Raw genomic sequence first — 18,454 nt, 5'->3', positions numbered from 1 at the left:
ATGTTGATTTACCTTTGCTTAAAATTGTAGTGACAATTCCTTGAAATTCTGGAGGTGTAGGGTATTTTTGACCTGGGTGTGTTTTATTTATTTCCCACTGAGAATTTCCATGTCCTCTCTGGGAAACGGCGCCAGAACAGTTTGTGTAGGAGAGTGTGATGTAAAGGCTGTGACCTTGTGAGAGAGAGGGGAAAATACAGCATAGGTAAGGAATAGAGTAAAAAACCCAAGGATTCGGCATTAAACCAAGAAGCTGCTGTGACCTGGAGACAGGACTTGGAAAGGAAGCTGCTCAGGGAAAGTAAGTAGTGTCTGTGAAAAGAATGTGTGAGTGAATGGGCTGTGAAATGCCTGTGCAATGGACCTAGAGCTCTTTGGGCTGAGAAACATCATGGATCAGGAGCACTGGAGAGGCAGGTCCAGCAGAAGGGGTTAGTTGGAGGGTTGGCATGGGCTGAAGGGCCCGTTGAGCACAAGTTGGCTCTCTCAGAGCCAGCATTCCTTACTACCTCCTTCTTTAACCATGGCCACTCTGCCTTTCTGAGGTATGAAGCAGGGAGGATTGATGCTGCTTCTACATGGGATGCGTTGAGTTTCCAGCCCTATGGTGTTTATTTGGCATACTGCTTTTAGCTCAGCTGATCTTCCAGTTGGTTGTCTTCTCTTTGGAACTATTACAAACATCATCAGTCCTCTCATGAGACAAAATAACCGTATGTTCACCTTAAACTCTGCCTCCAGTGTTGTGCTCAAGCCTTCAGACGCGTTCATCTGGACACACTAATAGAGATGACAAGCTTAACATTCAGCTTGCTTTGTCCCCGTATCTTTTCTCAATTAGAGTTCCTGTCACCACGCTTATGTCCTCGCTTTTCTTCTTTCTCATTCTTCCTTTTCTGTTTCTTCTAGCTTCTTTCTGATCACACTATTACCTACTTGAGTGAAGAAAAGACGTGCTTGACATACGGTATTCCTCAGACAGACCGGTGTTCAAGATATTTCTTAGCTGGACAGTCTGGTTATGTTCAGAGATTCATGATCCGTTTTTAGTGTGCTGCTTTAGTTATAAGGACACAGTCTTTGTCAAAAGCTTTGTTCCTCTCCTCTTTGTCTGTAGACAAAGATAATTGAAGTAAAGTCTATTCTTGCATGAAGGCCAAATGAGCACATTAGTAGAGGCTCTAAATTTTTCATGTCATCAGCAACAAACTGCATAAATTTCATTTAATAAATTAATCTAGGATGCATAAGTATTTCCTTTGAACCATCCTTACACATAGATGAATGGCATTTGCACAGTATATCTGAGGAATAGTTCCTTCAATCAACTTTGTGATATAGGTAAAACTCACAAATAGGGAAAGAAAATTAATTTCACCTCCAAGTAAAGAGCGAGTGGAAATCTTCTTGGTGTGCCATTGCTATTTACAGAATTGTTAACCAGATGGATGGGTATTTACACTGTCTCCTCCAGGCATCTAACTTGTGTGTGATTCGGAGTTAAAAGCCTGAGCTCCCTGTATAGTCAACACAGAATCAGCTTTGAGGGGAGGAGGGAGATGGGGGACAATTCCAGGACCATAAATTGGTGCCTGCAGTAAATAGAAAGTGAGGCTGCGAATGCCTGTGAAGTTGGTTCTGGGTGTTCAAAGAAGGTCCTTGGATAAGCTCTGAATCTCTAAACAAAGACTATGTACAGTAAATTCTGTAGCAGCATCTGCTACAAACAGGCATTTGCTGTGACTCAAGGTATATTACTTTGAAATAAATATTTCTGTTTGCAGACTGTGTTGCCTTTAAAGGAGCAGCATGGCTGAGGAGGGGACAGGGACCTCCTGATGTTCCTCACGGCACTAAATATGATTTAATTACAAGGATGCAACTTCATTTCCAGCATATTAGTGATTTAAAAACAAATTTACTCATGGTAGGAGGATTGTGAAGATAGGAGGATTAAGGTGAAGTGTGTGCTGCCCGTGCATTAAAAACATCACAATTCTGGAAGGCCTTTGTAAGTAAAAGTTAACAGATTGGGTACATGATTTTATATACATAGTGAGGCTGCTGAGGTATATTGTTGTAGCAGAGAGGAAAAATAAAATTGTTGTCCAGACAATTTGTGGCTGCCCTATACCTGAAGGTGTTCAAGGCCAGGTTGGATGAGGCTTTGAGCAACCTCATCCAGTGCAAGGTGTCCCCTGCCCATGGCAGTGGGGGTGGAACTGGTTGTGCTTTAAGATCCCTTCCAGCCCAAACCAGTCTATGCTTCTAATAGACCGGCTTCTCTCTTTTGCAGAATTTCTTGCAATTCTTAGTTTGCAGTTGAAATACAGTTATTAGCAGTAGATTATAAGGTGAGGTATAACAAGAAGCACAGTCAGGCCAATTAAGTTATTGCAGCCTGCAATGAAACAAAGTAAAACACATTCACTATGCATATACATTATCCTATATGTATTTGCTACCTCAGTGGTAATATATAGCTCTGCACTGATGTATTTTTCACTGCCCTGTTTGCCCTCAGCTCATTACAGCCCTTTTATCTTGGGAGTACTTTGCGTTCCAAATTACAGCAAAATCTCGAAAAAATGTGTACTTTTAAAAATCCATTTAATTTATCTGCTGCAAAGTAGTTCTGGTATCGCTCTTGCCTTGCAGTGAAGATTCCTCTTTTCTGCTCAAAGTTATGCTAAGCCAGAGCCCAGCATGATTAATACTCGATCCTCCAGCCTGTTATATCAGATTACTTTTAGAAGCAGTGTATTTGCAGAGATGGGTAATCCCCATATCCTCATGAAACATGCACATTTATTTATAGGCTTAGGCGACAGAAAATGCTAGATTTTAGCGGAGTTGTAATTTGGGGATAGATGGTGTGTTTTGTGCCGTGCTGGGCAGAGGTTAGGGCTGGTTGTGAGCAAAGCAATGATAATGAAGACACCTGATTTACAAATGCTCTTAAATGCTTACAGAACTGCTGAAAAATAAGACGTACCCTATGCGTGCTGTACAAGTGAGTTCAGTTCAGCTCTTTGCCATGCCTTGTGTAGCTTAGTGGTGGCTTCTCCAGCCTTCAGAAGTTCAATTATGGCAAAACAGCACTAGTAAAATCATCTTGCCATGCAGAGCTATATTTTACATAGGTGTTACTTACAATATTTCTGGAATTGTGGACATAAATTTACATGAATTTTCATACTTTGGTGTCAAATGTTTATTGTAGCAGCTATGTGTTTCAAAGAGGTAGTGAGCTAACTAATTTCCTTTCCCTCCTTTGGGGACTATAAAAAGAATTTCAAAGGCATACTTGTTCTTGAGAACAAGTTGAAATTGTTCTAAAATTGAAAAGCCTAAACTTAGTGTGTGATGTAAAAGCAAAAACTGGATAGTAGAAGGTCTTGTCTATATTAGGGACTTTAAAAACGTATTTGCTGACGTTGATTATATTACAAGTATTTGGCTTCTGAAAATATCTTCTGCAATCAGCAGGCTGTTTATTGTTCCTTAGATGTACAAACTTGAACTAGTGCTAACAACAGAATGATTACACTCTAAGTCTTTATTAGATTGTCTCTTGTTTCAGCAGGTTGTTCTAAAGCACCTACAGATTTAGGTACCATTACGCCTGGCTGCATTAGAATGCCATCGTCCAGCAGCAGCTGTCGATGTTCTGCATAGGGTAGCATGATCCACATTGCCAAATTTGTTTGGCAGTCTGCATTTATTTATGCTAGGGAACAGCAAAACATGGTCGGAGTTCAAGGATGAATCTGGTTTTAGCTGTTTCTTCTCTTCTCTTCCTCTTCTCTTCCTCTTCTCTTCCTCTTCTCTTCCTCTTCTCTTCCTCTTCTCTTCCTCTTCTCTTCCTCTTCTCTTCCTCTTCTCTTCCTCTTCTCTTCCTCTTCTCTTCCTCTTCTCAAATTTAAAAGCAAACGGTGTAATTCTGGTGTTGGCTTAGTAAATCAGCTGTTGCCTCGAGTATGGTTCTGTTTTAATGGTGCAGGAAGAACTAAAAAAATGAAGAATTCATGCAAAAGGAGGTCATAATTTTAAAATAATTATGTTATTTGGTAATAATAATGTTTCACGGTAACAATAGCTATATGAGGTTTGACGGGCCTGCTTGTTTTGGTGTCCAAGTCATGGCTGGAAATAGGAGCAGATGAGCAGAGAAGAGAATAAGAGAATTTCATCTTCGGGATGGCAAATTGAGGAAACATCTAAAACACAATGAATACAATCTCACTGTGGTAGTAATAGTGTGGACACTGTTGCTTAATGGTCATATCTTCTCAGTATTGCCCCTAATGCCCATTGTGGGCATCCTGTTGTTTATCTGTCTGTACTGATTTTGAGCAAACATTTTTATGTAATGTGATGAAGTGCTAAGCATCTAGGGGTGTATGCAGAAAGATCTCAACACGATACAGTTTTTTAAGGCGATGGTTTTGTTTTATCATTCATAAAGGTGCTCTCTGCCTCAAAGAAGAGACAGAATCCATACTGATTTATGAAGAATTAATATAGTTTTCATGCAGCTTCCTGTGATGAAGTTGTCCTCTTGTTGCTGGAAAACATCTTGTGAAGGTTTTTTTTCCTTTTGTTGGTGTGCATTAATTCTTTTTCCTATTAAAAAAACCCAACAACAACACAAGAATGAGAGACAGAGGAGTGGAAGAGCAACTGTAGTGCTTGGCAGCAGTTCTGAGGAGAACAGGAGGTTCAATGAGTGTTCACCAGTGCAGTCAAACAGCTACTCAGTCACTTCACGTTATTTGTACAGGAGTGCATGGTTTGTTGATTCGAAATGTGGGGTATGTGTTAATACTCATTAGGGAAGATGGGTTTTCTTGGTCTTTGAACTCGAGGGAAGAAAATGCTCTTGTCCCCATCCTTTCTTTCCTCTTCTGTCTTTCCAACTCTGCTCCCTGCCAGAAGCCTCTAAAAAGCAAACCAAAACCATCATGGGGAATGTTTTGCTTTAAGTGGCGAGGGGTTTTTATTCAACGAATTTGCCCTTTATGAAACATTTCCGCTCCTGCTGCCATCTTTTCTCTTCCCACACAGCAGACTGGGGGATGCCCCTCCTGCGTACAAAAGGACTGGTCCCTTTGAACTCTTTCCACCTCTTAGCTTCAAAATTGTTGCGTCTATAACATAAATACTGCAAGTGAGGAGATCATAAAATAATACTTTCGTTACTTTGAGTGAGTAAAGTGGTGACGTACACGTGTATCTGGCTGAAGAAACAAGATTGGTCCCTTGTCCACTTCAAGCACGCATTCCCTGCCTCCTGCCCTTACTTGTCTTCAGTCACAAAAGTGAAAACCTAAGTAATTGAACTTCCCTACACCGAACTGTCTTACTCTAGACCTTGGTTGGCACAACCAGCTGAAAATCCAGTAATTAAGGGAAGAATATGTTTGAAGAGCACCCCTCTTGTTGACGTGATTTTTAATCAGGTCTGATTTGTGAAAAACTGCTGAACATGATTTCTTGTAAGCCAGACAAAGCCTTTAGATTTATCTTAGGGAGGAAGAATTCTTTGATTTAGGCACACAAGGACACTGTGAGCATCTGAAAAGCGACGAGTTTTGTACACAAACCTTGGGCAAAAACCTGACTTAAAGAACTTTGTGTAAGGATCCCAGTACAGAGAATGTGTGCCTCCTGGGGGGCCGAACTCCTTCAGGGTCTTCAGATGTCTCTTAATGAGCTCTTTAGTGTTATTAAATAATGTAGATATGGTAAACCATAGAATATCCTGTCTGTTCTACTTGCTTCTTTTCCAGAAGGATGCTCCCAGCCACAGCACGCATGACATATTTTACATTTAAACCCAGAATATGCTCATCTGTAGTTTGAGAAAATGCTTATTTTTGGATTTCAGTTCACATTTTAAACCCAAAAGCCACACAAACAGCTAATATTCTTCCAGAATTGAATGCTACAGCTTTAAGATAAGGTGCCGGGGCGCTCTCAGCGCACACACAGCCGGCTCCTCCCGTTGGCTCTTTTTTTCTCACGCTGAAAATCACCCACCATATTCATGATAAGAGCATTTTTTTTCTTCTTTTATTTTTTTTTTTTTTTTCCTTCTCCCTCCCCTCTCCGAAATCCACCAAAACTGAAGAAAAATCCAAGTGACTGTTCTTAGCAGCTGTGTGGCCTGGAGTTCAGTGGGGAAGCGGCTTCCTGCCGTCCCTATTCATCACCTGCTTCAAAGGCAGCCTGGCTGCTCCAGTGTGCAGGCCAGGTAGGGTGCCATTGTGCGCAGGCGGGGAGGATTAGTATCAAAGCTGCGGCAACCAGGCCCTTGGTCTCGGGCTGCCATTCAGTCTAGCGGGGAGAGGCTAAGGCTGGCCAAGGTCACAGCATCCAGTGTGGTGCGGACTGGGAAAGGATCCTGAGAATAGAGGGCTTCTTATGAAATCATGGTGCAAGCTTGCAGCACAGCAGGTGCCCTTCTGGAACACATACATCTGTTTATGTTGGGATAGCGTAGCTGACAACGGGATAATAGAGCTTTGTTTTTTATAATTTTCTTTCTTTTTATTATTAAAAAAAAAAAAAAGACAACTGTATATCCAACGGCGTCGCGGAATATTGAAGGAAGAGCTTTCGCTTTGGAAATCATAAAGAATTCTTGAAAAGATTTAATTGCTGGGGTGGGGGGGTTGCGTGTGTATACTTAAGCGAAGCAGGCTGGCTATTAACCATTTAGGATCCTCGGCCCTGCTGATGAGCAGCAGCCGGGGACGGGCGGACCGTACACAGAATGCGACAATGCCATTTTTTTTTTTCTTGTACGGTCCGACATTTGTACCAACAAATTGGTTAAGGATGCGCTGGATTTGCTCGGTTGTCTCCATTGTTGGAATTGTCTGGAGGAATTCTGTCACGCTAACGGTGGCTTTTTAAAAGGTGAGGTAAGAGTGACGTAAAAATAAAATTGCCAACTTGATGAAATTAAGGGGAAAATTAAGCTGTAGACGAGTTGTCATGACGACAAGGATGTTCTGTTGATGAACTGTACTCCTCACTGTCCAATCAGATAGTGGAGCTGAAGCTGGAGCATGAACAGGAGAAGACGCACCTATTCCAGCAGCACAACGCAGAGAAGGACTGCCTGGTCCGAGACCATGAACGGGAAATCGAGAAACTGGAAAAACAGCTTCGCGCTGCCATGGCAGAGCACGAGAGTAAAACTCAAGAATGCAGGAAACGAGATGGGCAGGTAATGATCAATAATGTTTGAAAGGCGTATGCTTATTAGAAAATGCTAATAATTCGTGTTTTCTGTTTGCCAGCATTGTTGGTGATGCACGCTGTGTGAGCATTTGCGAAACTGGCACATAAATGTGATTTTGTTTTTCTTTTTTTCTTTTTTTTTTTTCCGCTTTCCCCCCTCCTTTCCCACTGCTGAATAGGGCTTTAACTGCAAAAACCACAGGTAGCCAGATTAAAAATCCCATGGTGCGCTATAACTCGGCCTATTTATAATCTTGTCTCATTTTCTTTCATGATGGATTTGTTTAAGAAAAAAAGGTATCTGTTCTTCTGCCCCCCAGCTCTCACACCCACCCCTCCTTTTCTCCTTCCTGGACAAATCCATATGAATTATATCTGCTTCATTCGTGTGCTTTTTATGGTTTGTTTTAAATCTCTGCAGGTAACTCACAAATGGCTTTATTTCATTTTGTTCATGTCCTTTGTTTCAGTTTTGTATTCTAGATTTGCATTGTGTGTTTGGCTATGAATGTCTGACATTTGATAAGATGATGTGGGCTTTGGATTGCTTACCATCACGTTTATTTTCCTACACACACACACGCACGCACCCCTCCCATCCTCCATCTCTGTGGTCACTGTTGGAAGCCATTTGGCAGAATAACCCCCAGCTGGGGTAGTATTTGACTCTTCAAACTTCTGGATGAAATGCGCACTGTCAGCATGGAAAATGATCTTTATGAGTTTTCAGTTCAAAAAGCATCTTATTGCATTTTTTTCAATATATTTTTGTAAGGATGACATGGTATATTTTCCTAAGAGCCTATATTAAAAAGGCCTGCAATGACAATATATAAAATATTAAGGTGATTTAGTAGTTTAAAGAGTATTCAGGAAGTAGCTCTGCTAATCAGCATTAGAATTACTTATCATGCATGGATTATTTTATACCCAAACTGGACATTTTGGTAAGGCATCTTTAACGACATATGTTTTCCGCGCACCACCGCCTTCCCAATGAGATGTACGACTCTGACATTGAGGCGTTTTCACTTTACTTTCTTGTAGACTAGTAGGCTGTGTCTTTTACTGGCGTCTATAATGTAGCTAAGTGTAAATGGATATTGAATTTTTAATTTATTTTTTTTAATGTTTGGACGACTCAGACTATCGAAATCTGGCTTAAGTAAGAGTACTGGAAAACAAACGGCTTGTTGCGGGAGGATGAGGGGTATTTTTCTGAGCCAGGACTTATTTCTCCACTTCCACCATAATGGTTTTCCAAGGAAAACGAGAGATACTTTTGTGAGACCACTTGGGAAGAGCATATTCAGGTTGCTTCTGAAAAAGTAAACCTTTTCCTTTATTCTCCATTTTATTGTAAGAATGAACAAAGACTTAAATTGTTAAAGGGGCTGATTTTTATCTTTGCATTTTTTTCTTTGGCCCGAGAGAGGTGAATCTTAACTCTATAGCTATTTGTGAATGACTTTTCCAAGCTGTGTCATCCTCTCACCTGCATCCCTGATAATATATTCGCGTACAAAGGCAAAGCTGTAGAAGTCAGGTTAAAAAACAGTTTTAGAATTACATAGAATTATTCTGTCTACGCACCAATGTTCATTACAATTATTGTATTGCTCCATCTAACTCTGAATACAAAGGTAAAAGGACTATTTTAAGCATATTCAGAGAATCTAGGAGGTGTCTTGTAAGTATATCTCTCCATGTCATTCTCTTGTGGGTCATTTCTGGCACAGATTGGAGCCCAAACTTTGGTTGTGCTTTCTGTTGCCAACGGGGAATGCTACAGTCAGTACTCCAGGTGTAGAAAGCTGGAAATGATCGCAGCTATTGGGAAAACCTGAATAGTCCCCATAGCAAAAACTTTGGCCTTTTTACAAGGCTTTTCTTTGTGGTTTGACTATCCCTGTGCAGTCGTTTGAACATTGCCATGAGAATAACATGTAAATCAGGGAAGAAAATGCAATTGCCTTTGAGTAGAAAAGCTGTTGTTTATTTACATTCTAGTAAGGATCTATCAGCTTTCAAGGATGCGTATTTTTTCCATTTTGGAAAACAAATAATTCTTCGTTCCTTCCTCTGGTCTTTGTGTTAGAATTCACTTTTGTCTTTGCAGAGAGCTCAAGAGACGATACTGGTGTTTCTTATTATGGCACATGTTTTCATAAAACTTTTTAATCTTTGCATATATTTACAAAAATGCGTGGTTGGACATCTAATGTTGCTAATGGCCAATGTCCTTCATAAAATACTTGGCACTCTATTAAAGATATCGTAGTGATTTGATGAGATTACGTACACATAGCTTTTTGAAATACTGTTAATTTTGAACTAGGTTTGACATCGGTCTTTTTTAGGATTGCTTTGTTACAGTGAAGGTGCGACGAAACAGAAGAGGCCATTTTGCTTCACTAAGTGAAGAGTGTATTTCCTGGGTATTTCAAAAAATTTAAATAGTAATTAGTGTTAGTCACATAGGAGTAGCTTGGTTTGAAGTACCTGTTTGTTCAGCGTTTGGTGAATGATGTGAAAGCAGCATTATTAAAGGTATTGACTATTTTTCTTTATTAAAACCTTGTCCATATGAAAAAGTAGCGAATGTTTAAAATAGATATTTCTTATTATGTTATTAAAGTCATCTATGACTGGGTACTGTGGAACAATTTATTATATTGTTACTGAAAAGATTAATTTTTTTATTGCATAGCCCAGGTCTTCGCTTTCACATAGGTCTTCAGCTACTATGAAAGATAGTATACAAAGCGGTTAGATTTTATTCAAGTATGAATATGTTTATTGTTTTAATCAGAACTAAACGATAAAAATAATGTTTTCAGTGCATTGCCGAATTTTAATTAAATGTAAAATAATGTTACTGCTTCTTTGTAATATAAATTTAATGCATTTTCAGAAAGGAACTTGATTTAAGCGGATCACCTTTTGTATTGCTGATGAATTTATCGGTAACAGTTGCATTCCACTTTAGCTCTTGGATTTCTCCATATCTGGGAGGCTTGCTTTGATTTTTTTCACCTAGGGTTGTAATGCTTGGGGAGGAGTAAATTGACATGTAGGTCAATAAAAGTCAAAGCAGTACAAAGGCTTTTATACCATGCTGTGTTCTTGTAGTCTTTTAAATCCTATACGTTTTCTATGAACTGCCCTAATATTGTTATTCTTTAAATGGCAGCTAATAATACAGGATTTTTTTTTTCTGAACAAAAAGGTGGTTTTGAATCACTACTTCTGTTTAATTTAGGATTTTTTATATCGTTTAGATAGTTTTTATATCATTTTCTTTGGGAGAATGAGCTTGGCTGATCATTTGTTCCCCGCCTCTCTAAATAATTCTACTTTATACATTAGCTCACAAAACAGGGGACTCATTGGGTGATGGAGGTCTTCCTTTTATTTTAATAAAACCAGCCTTGCTACTGAATTGGCAATTTTCTGAAGCGGGACTTCTGATTGCAGAGAATAATGCATCGATTTTTGTGAAATAAGAGAGCAAGTTTAGGAAATCTTAATAAGCGGTGGCAGATGGACTGTGGTGGCTGTGGTGCCAGTTGTACCCTTACATTTTCCCTTTATACTACTAATGTTATTTTCTCTTCAGCATCTGACACGTAGCCTCAACCAGCTCAAAGATTTTCATGTTCCAGCAGCTGTACAGAGTTGGATCATTTTCATGCTTGTTCTTTGACCGTTGACCTTCGGGCAAAAAGAAGAAAAAAATGTACCCCTGTAACTTCAAATACAGCACTTTGCACTGCAGTGAGGGGAAAAAAGTTTCCATGAGGAAACTGAATTCTCTTTCCAGGCTCTGTTATGAGATAATTGGCAAGTCCACTGTTTTCATCCATTTGTAATAGAGTCAAGAGCAGCTCAAACACTCAGGCACGTTTTGCCAGTATTTGTCATTGATGTCCTGGTATTTAATTTTAACGTATGTTTATACTGTCAGAAATGGAGCTGCTTTAAGAGAAAATCACTGGTGTTTGAGGGTCAACAAATAATGAGCCATTATTAGTCGGGAAAGTAAAATCTTGAGCAGTTCTGAAGTCACGCAAACATACGTACTGAGAATGGAGGTTGTTAAAAAAGAAAGAGCAGCCTAGAGGTGGTGAGAAGAGTTAATAAGGTGTTGTCCCATGGCTGAAGTATCTTTCCTTTTTCCTTTCTTGCTTTTTGCACTTCCTGAAATCCCCTTGGCCTTTATCTTCCCAGTTTGCTTTGCCTTCTGATAAATCAGCAGCTCCTTCCCTGGTGCCCAATGCATAGGGAACCCTTTCACTTCTTTTCTGGCTTCTCCTCTTTGAAAATTTGCTTCTGTGCGCTTGTAAGCAGTGATCTTTCTGCAGCTGCTGTTTTGCACCTGGTTCTGTCTGAATTAATTCTGAGCTGCTTGAGCCTGTTAACACTTAAAAAAAAACCCCAGTAATGATCATTATTTCCATTCCAATGATGATTGTTATTTTCGTTCCAGCAAATCCTTGATGTATGTTTATATTTCTGTATAGATGATTACTGTATCAACAAAGTGAGGGGAACAGTAGAGATTTACCTTCCCTCTATATATGTAGTCAGTCCGAAGTGGTACAATGCTGTATTTGTCTGATGGAGAGCTTTGTCAACTGCTGACAACAGAAAATATGGAAAAAAATAATAGAAATATTATATACTTGTTTAATGGCAACTGCATAACCCAGCACATGAACAGTTTCTGTCTGTATGTAAAGATTGTGGTGGCAGTAACTTTTCATACTATACTAATACAGAAGGATTTCGGAAACATTTGTTTCACAATAGAAGACTTCTTAAACTTTGATCTGACAGAACCTATTGTTACTGTACAGATAAATTACTGATTAAGTCTTCTGCTTCATGGAATTGTTCTACTATCTCCAAGCACCAGTTTCCACAGGGTGATTCTTCTAGTATTAGTGGAAGCAGTTTGCTTGGTCGTGTCTGGAGAGTACAGATAGATGTAGCCTGAGAAACATTCAGATGTTGAAGGTGCTGCTGAAGTCACTTCTGTATATAATTTTGTGTAAATAAATTCTATGACTCATTTTTTCCTTGACTTATTTTTCTTCTCTTAATAAGAAAGTGCATTGTTTGCTCTGCAGGCTTTCTCTGCAGACAATCTAAATCATAGAGTTGCAATCTAAATATTTGTTTGTTATATTTTACTTGGAGAGGAGCTTTTGGGCTGACAGGCAGACTTCTGTAGACAGGCAGACGTTCCCTTTTAGCCTTTCCTAAACAAAGGCTTTCGGCTATATTGCAGCATGTTTAATTTTACATTAATCAACCCAGGATAATGAACATGACTGTTGATGTGAAATATTTTAAGTACCAAATATTTGTTGCAGCACTTGCATTGTTTCCCTTGGTTGTTATTCACAGTTGGCTGGCTTGGGGCAGGGATGGATCGCATTGGTGAGGAATATCTACAAAAATCAAGTCTCTGAAGATGTGTCCTATAGACATGTTCAAACTGGGCTCTAAACTGATAGCGTAGCTGTGAAGTTGAGTTCAGTGAAATGGCCAAATCACCAGGTTCCTGGGATAGTACTCAAATACCATCCCGTATGGGGCTCTGGTAACCAGCACAGCTGTTTTCAGCTGGGCTTGAGTAAATGCAGAAGAGCTGGGGGGAGAATTTGGGCTCCAGCATAAACATAATCATTGAGATTGGAGGAAAAAATGAGCTTTTGCCCTAAAACTGAAGCACGCAGAGCTCAGGCTCAGGGGCCCCTCCGTCCATCACCCGCAACAAGGTGAGGGGCTGGGCCTCCTGTGCACCTCCCTTTCCCTGCTTAGACGAAGACACCTTGTGACGTTTGTTGTTTTGTGTCAAGCACTCTGCTTCTGGTCCCTGCTTCTAAGCCGCTACTTCTGTTTGAGATGCCTTTCAAAAGCCTGTTGAACAAGCTATAAACATCTGCCACTTCCTCGCTTAATGGAACCATCAAAGTGTTCCCATGCTGTAGTGGGTGATCATCTATGATCTCTTCCACATTTTTCCTTGACTCCGACTTTTTACGATAGGACTGAAATTAGATGGTGAGGAATTTGGTGCAGGAGATGTGACTTTACTTGCTCCTCTGTTCGCTTGTACTTCGGGCTGTTCAGCATTTGCAATATTTACTAAAGACACTTTTGGAAGCCATACATAATGGTGCATAAATTATCATCCGCTGATAAAAAATGTTAAGTTAGCTTAGGAGAGACCTGACATTGTGTTGTCTACAGTCTATGTAAAAAAGAATGCAGTTGCCATGGAAACTAGCTCATCACATATGAACTGAGATACTGAGTTGGGGTTCTTTTCAGAAAAATGGACTTTCTGTTTATATAATGTGAAATTGAATGTGTAAAGTAGTTGTGGTTGCACTGTAATCAACATTTTTACATTTTTTTTGTTTGTTTTAATGTTAAATATTGGCTACTGAAAATGTGGAGTGTGTAATTTCACTCCTTTCAGGGCAGGCTGTATATCATATGGCAGTAATTTTAGTTTATACCAATACTCACTGTTTAGGAAAAAGTGATTGTTTCCTGCATAGATGTTAATAAATATAGAATAGTTTATCTGAGAAAAAAAATGAAATCAATCTTGGCCATCGGCAGAGTGTAAATATACATATGTATAAATATATATATATCAGCGTAAAGGATCTTTATGCTAGTTTTTAACACATAGACTAGGTGTGGCTGTGCATACAGGGTTTGTGTGTGATGGTAACAATGAATGATTAACACTAAAATAGACAATAAGCTATACATGGTGTGAAATTATTTTTAAAATTAAGGTTATTAAAGGCGTATTGAAGTCAAATGATCAAGTACATTAGTAAACATGAAACAGGTGATATTAGCAGCAGCATTTGAGATGGTGCAACAATTTCTAAGCAAAGAGGCAAAAATACTGTGTTACTCTGCAGAAATGGTCACCTTACAATATAAGCTCTTGATTTGGAAATAAAAGGAGTGTGTGCTTTCTATTTGAAGTTCAGCATATGACAAAGACAAGCTAAAGTTGGTTATTCCAAGTATAAGAGTCTAAATCTTCTCTTTTGAATATAGTTTCTGTGATATCAGATTGTTCCAGATATTACAACTAAACTTGTCTGCTAAATGTCTGCTGTACAGAGAAGGGGGTACTTACTCGTAACATGCTTTATTAATGTTTTTTAGTTCTTTTGAAAATATTTAATATTTTAATATTATCTTATAATTTGCTTGAGAGCATTGTTGAACAGAGAGAAGTTGACTTCTCTTAGTCCATAGAACAAGGCAGCAGTGGTGTCTACTTCAGCCATTCCGCTCAATGTCTGAAGGGACATCCTCTAGTGGGAGATCAGGATTCATATTGAAGTGTTTTTCCACAGCATCATAGAATAATTTGAGTTGGAAGGACCTCTGGAGGCCATCGTGTCCAACCTCCTGCTCAAAGCAGGTCTAACTTCAAAATTACATCATGCTGCTCAAGGCCAAGTCCAACTGAGTTTTGAAAATCTGCAATGATGGAGATTGCACAACCTCCCTGACCAACCTGCTTCACTACTTTACTGATCCATTGTGAAATTCCTTTTCCTTTATATCCAGTTGGAACATGTATCGTTACAACTTGGATCTGTAGCTTCTTTTGTCTTTTCATTGCCCCTTCAAGAAAAGTCTTCCCACTGTCTTCTCTGGAATTCCTCTTTACGCTTAGCTGAAGACAAGAATTAGGTGCTTCCTTTGTCTTCCAGTCTCCAGGCTGAATAAGCAGTGTGGTGAACTTCCTGAAGGTCCTAGTTCCCAGGTCCCTATAAACAGCAGCCCTGCTCTCCAGCATAGTGACCACTTTCCCCGCAAGAGATGCCAACCACAGTATTTTACAGCGTTCGTCCTGTCCCATCATCCAGGCCTTTAAGTTTTATCAGCCCCATCTGACATTTGAGAAATGCCACTTGTAACTGGTTGCCTGTTGACTCCTACTTTTCCTACTCGGTGGTCCAGGGAGTTCTCCGTTCATTTTGGAGTACACCCATCCAGTTTGTCTCTTCACTTTGACTATGCAGATGCTACAAGAGTCAATACCAAAAACTTTGCTAAACTCAAGGTAAAAGAATTTGACAGTTTTCTCTTTTTCCAGAGTCATTTCATTGTAGCAGACAACCAGCTTGGTCATGCATGATTTACCCTTGCTATATCTGGATTTGGTGTTCCCAATGGCACGTGGAAATTAATTTCATGGAATTTTACTCCATAATTTTTCCAGGGTTGGAGGTTAGGATATCCTGTCTTTGGCTACCTACGAAGGTGCTATGTATTGCAAATTAAGTAGTTAATTTTTTAGACTGTGCTTTTTCTCTTGTCCCTTTTCCAGGGAAAGATTATCCAAAGCCAATTTAGTTCCTGTTCCTTGGGTCAGCAGATGCTAATTCCATTCACTCACTGCCACTATAAATAAAGTTTTGAACAGTAGTCTAGATGTTAAATGATTTATCTGATAGGAGAGATTTTATGATCCATTTGGTTCCTCAATTCAAAGGTATTATAAATACCAAATGAAAGAATGAAACACTAGACAAGAAATTATGACAATCTTTAGTTTGGAATGTTAACGCCACTTGTTTTGGCAGCATTACGGGTCTTAAAACAATAGGATCCATATGGATGCTAATTTTCCCAATTTTGAGTAATAAATACAACCTCTTTATGGTTTAACTAATGATATTACTCAATACCACTGCCGGGTCCAGTAGCCTGTTCCATGATGAGGTAATAAATAGCAATTTTGGAGAGCCGATTATTTGTATTTTTCTTTTATGTGGTTTGTGATGGGGGAAGAAGAAATCACAAAGCCTTGCCCTCTCCTGTAGCTGACATATTTTGGCTGAAGATATGTCAGCTGAGAAATATGAGACCATCCATAAAGCTCCGCACGCTCCCACATTAAAGTGTTATAGAGAAACCTTCAAGTGGAAAATCAGTAACAAATTGCAGCTGAGATGCTTGTGGCACACTGTGCTGTCCTGGGAGCCCTACCACTGCTCTGCTTATTCCTCCATATATTGCTTTAGTCAGGAAGAAAAATGGAAGACTTCTCTGGTTTTATTCAATTTCATAGACAGGAACAATGAGGGGGAAAAACCCCAAGCTGTGTGATGGGTTATCAGCGGATCTGATGATTAGGTTACTGGCACAGGCACCGGGCTGAATGCTTCACTGTTAAACATCTTTGCAGCTGTTAGCCCACTGGCCCAACACCGGTGTCTGTAGCAACTCTTCGAAGCCTCCATTTCTGCATCACGTGTTAGGAATTTGCTAACCCATCAGCTGGAGAGGAAGCCAAGCGCTCTGCACTCTTTCAGCTCTGCTTCTTGCACCAGTGCTGCACTCGGAGGCAGTTTGAGATCCATCCCTTCCAAGATGTTCCATCTCCTTCTCCACTGAAGCACTGACTCTCAACATGCCATGTGTTTTATAGTTTGAGTTTTGTCCCCTGCTGGTTGTGAGCAGTGAATAACAAATATGTGCTGGTGAAAGTCTCCTGGCCAGGCTCCATGGGACATGCAAAGCAAAGAAATGAGGCAATGCGGTGCGATGCAAGGAATCGTGTTGGATGTGGGTGGTGGAGCCTGTTGGTCTGTGGCTGCGTGCTCTGCTCAGCCCTGTTGTGACCCATCTTCTGCAGCTCAGAGGAGACCATCGCCTGCCTCCTTTTCTGAATCAAACTCTGCATTTGGTCCTTGGGCAAGACCAGCTGCCCTTGGAGGGCCCATGTAGTCTTTTGTATTGCTCCGTGTTTCCCATCCTCGTTCATTATCTCCTTGTCTTTTCTGCTGCCATTTTGTGTTTCTGTTTTCACTCAAACCCTGATAAGAGCAGGAATTTTAGGTTCTGCATTTGGGGAAAGTCTAGATAAAACTTCACGTATCCTCAGCTGTAGGCGGTGAAAATGTATTAGATGTTTGTACATACAAACTTACAGAACTGTATATGCCCTTTTTTGCAAGATGCCTACTTGGAAACCTACCTTTTTTCCCCCTATTTTTTCTTTTTTTTTTCTTTTTAGAAATAAATTAGGAAGAAAACACATTATTTGAAATACAGTATTTTCAATACGGAGTCAGACAGCAGAGCTATTCTTTGGTCCAGTCACCTTTGAAGAAATGATTGTCACCTTACTTAAACAAATACTGTTTCTTCGTTTGGAAGAGTGGCACAGACTCTGACAGTGATTTAAGGTCTTTAGTGTTGATTTCATGTGAAAAAATATTTTTCACAGTATGACTTTAAAGTAGACTTTTTTCCCCCAATTACTCTACATGTTGGCAGCAAATTAGCTTTGAGAGAATATTGTGCACACATCATAGTTCTCTGTTGATGTAGTGAGGAGTCATTTTTGGATCTTTTAGCTCAGTCAGACCAATGACTGACGTTGTTCATGTCTTCTGTTTCTGTAGATTTGAAAGACTTTCTTTTGACAGGGAAGATGATGTGGAGAAAAAAAATGAAGCCAAAGTACAAGAAATGATTGGCAAAGTGATGATATCATCAAATGTTCAAAGGCTTTGCAAATTGAAGCTTATTAGGCTGACATTTTGTCTTCTATTCAGCACTAATTGGAATCATGCCTGGGTGCATGATGTGGAAGATGCTTAATATCTGAGTGTTTATCATGACAAAATGACAGAAATCGATGTCAAAGATGCCGTAGATATCTGTTTAATGGAGAAAACAATCTATTTCAAACTGCAATTACATGTCTTATAGTAATTTGTATTCATATGTATAGAAGAGCTCCTGAAATATTGCAAGTAAGAAAACTTTGCATTTGGCCCCTAAAATATTGGTCTGATTGTGGATATTCCACTTTCAGGTTTTAAAGTTCTTCAGAGTTTATAAGAAACAACACTGATGTAGTTTAAAAAAAATATAAGGACAAAAAACCCCTGACACACTGTTTTGACTTGAAACAGATCTGAAAATCCCAGGAAGAGTGAACTCCATCTTTCGTACGGGTGATACAGTTCTTCTGAAGTTGTCTCTGACAGCTTGAATTCCTTTGTAGTCTGTGCTTTCTGCTGTATTGACATCTGTAAAATGAATTTGGAAAAGAGAAATAGTGAGGAAAACAATGTTAGGAAGGCAGCCACTGCAAACACAGAGTATGCCGGAATATTTGGAAGTAGCTGCATAT

The 18,454-nt window shown here is 39.6% G+C and overlaps 1 protein-coding gene across 2 annotated transcripts in view; it reads left to right on the top strand.

Annotated features, from left to right (window-relative positions):
- The window catches only part of CEP112 (centrosomal protein 112), a 161,781-nt gene that overhangs the window by 69,515 nt on the left and 73,812 nt on the right, over positions 1–18,454 (top strand). For both annotated transcript variants that reach the window (XM_069872763.1, XM_069872762.1), the window contains one exon: positions 7,055–7,237. In XM_069872763.1, coding sequence (XP_069728864.1) covers positions 7,055–7,237 — 183 coding nt within the window. The remainder of the gene's footprint in view (positions 1–7,054; positions 7,238–18,454) is intronic.

Source organism: Phaenicophaeus curvirostris, chromosome 19 (genome assembly GCF_032191515.1).
Source record: "Phaenicophaeus curvirostris isolate KB17595 chromosome 19, BPBGC_Pcur_1.0, whole genome shotgun sequence".
Lineage (NCBI taxonomy): Eukaryota > Metazoa > Chordata > Aves > Cuculiformes > Cuculidae > Phaenicophaeus > Phaenicophaeus curvirostris.
This window is presented reverse-complemented; position numbering and strand designations above follow the sequence as displayed.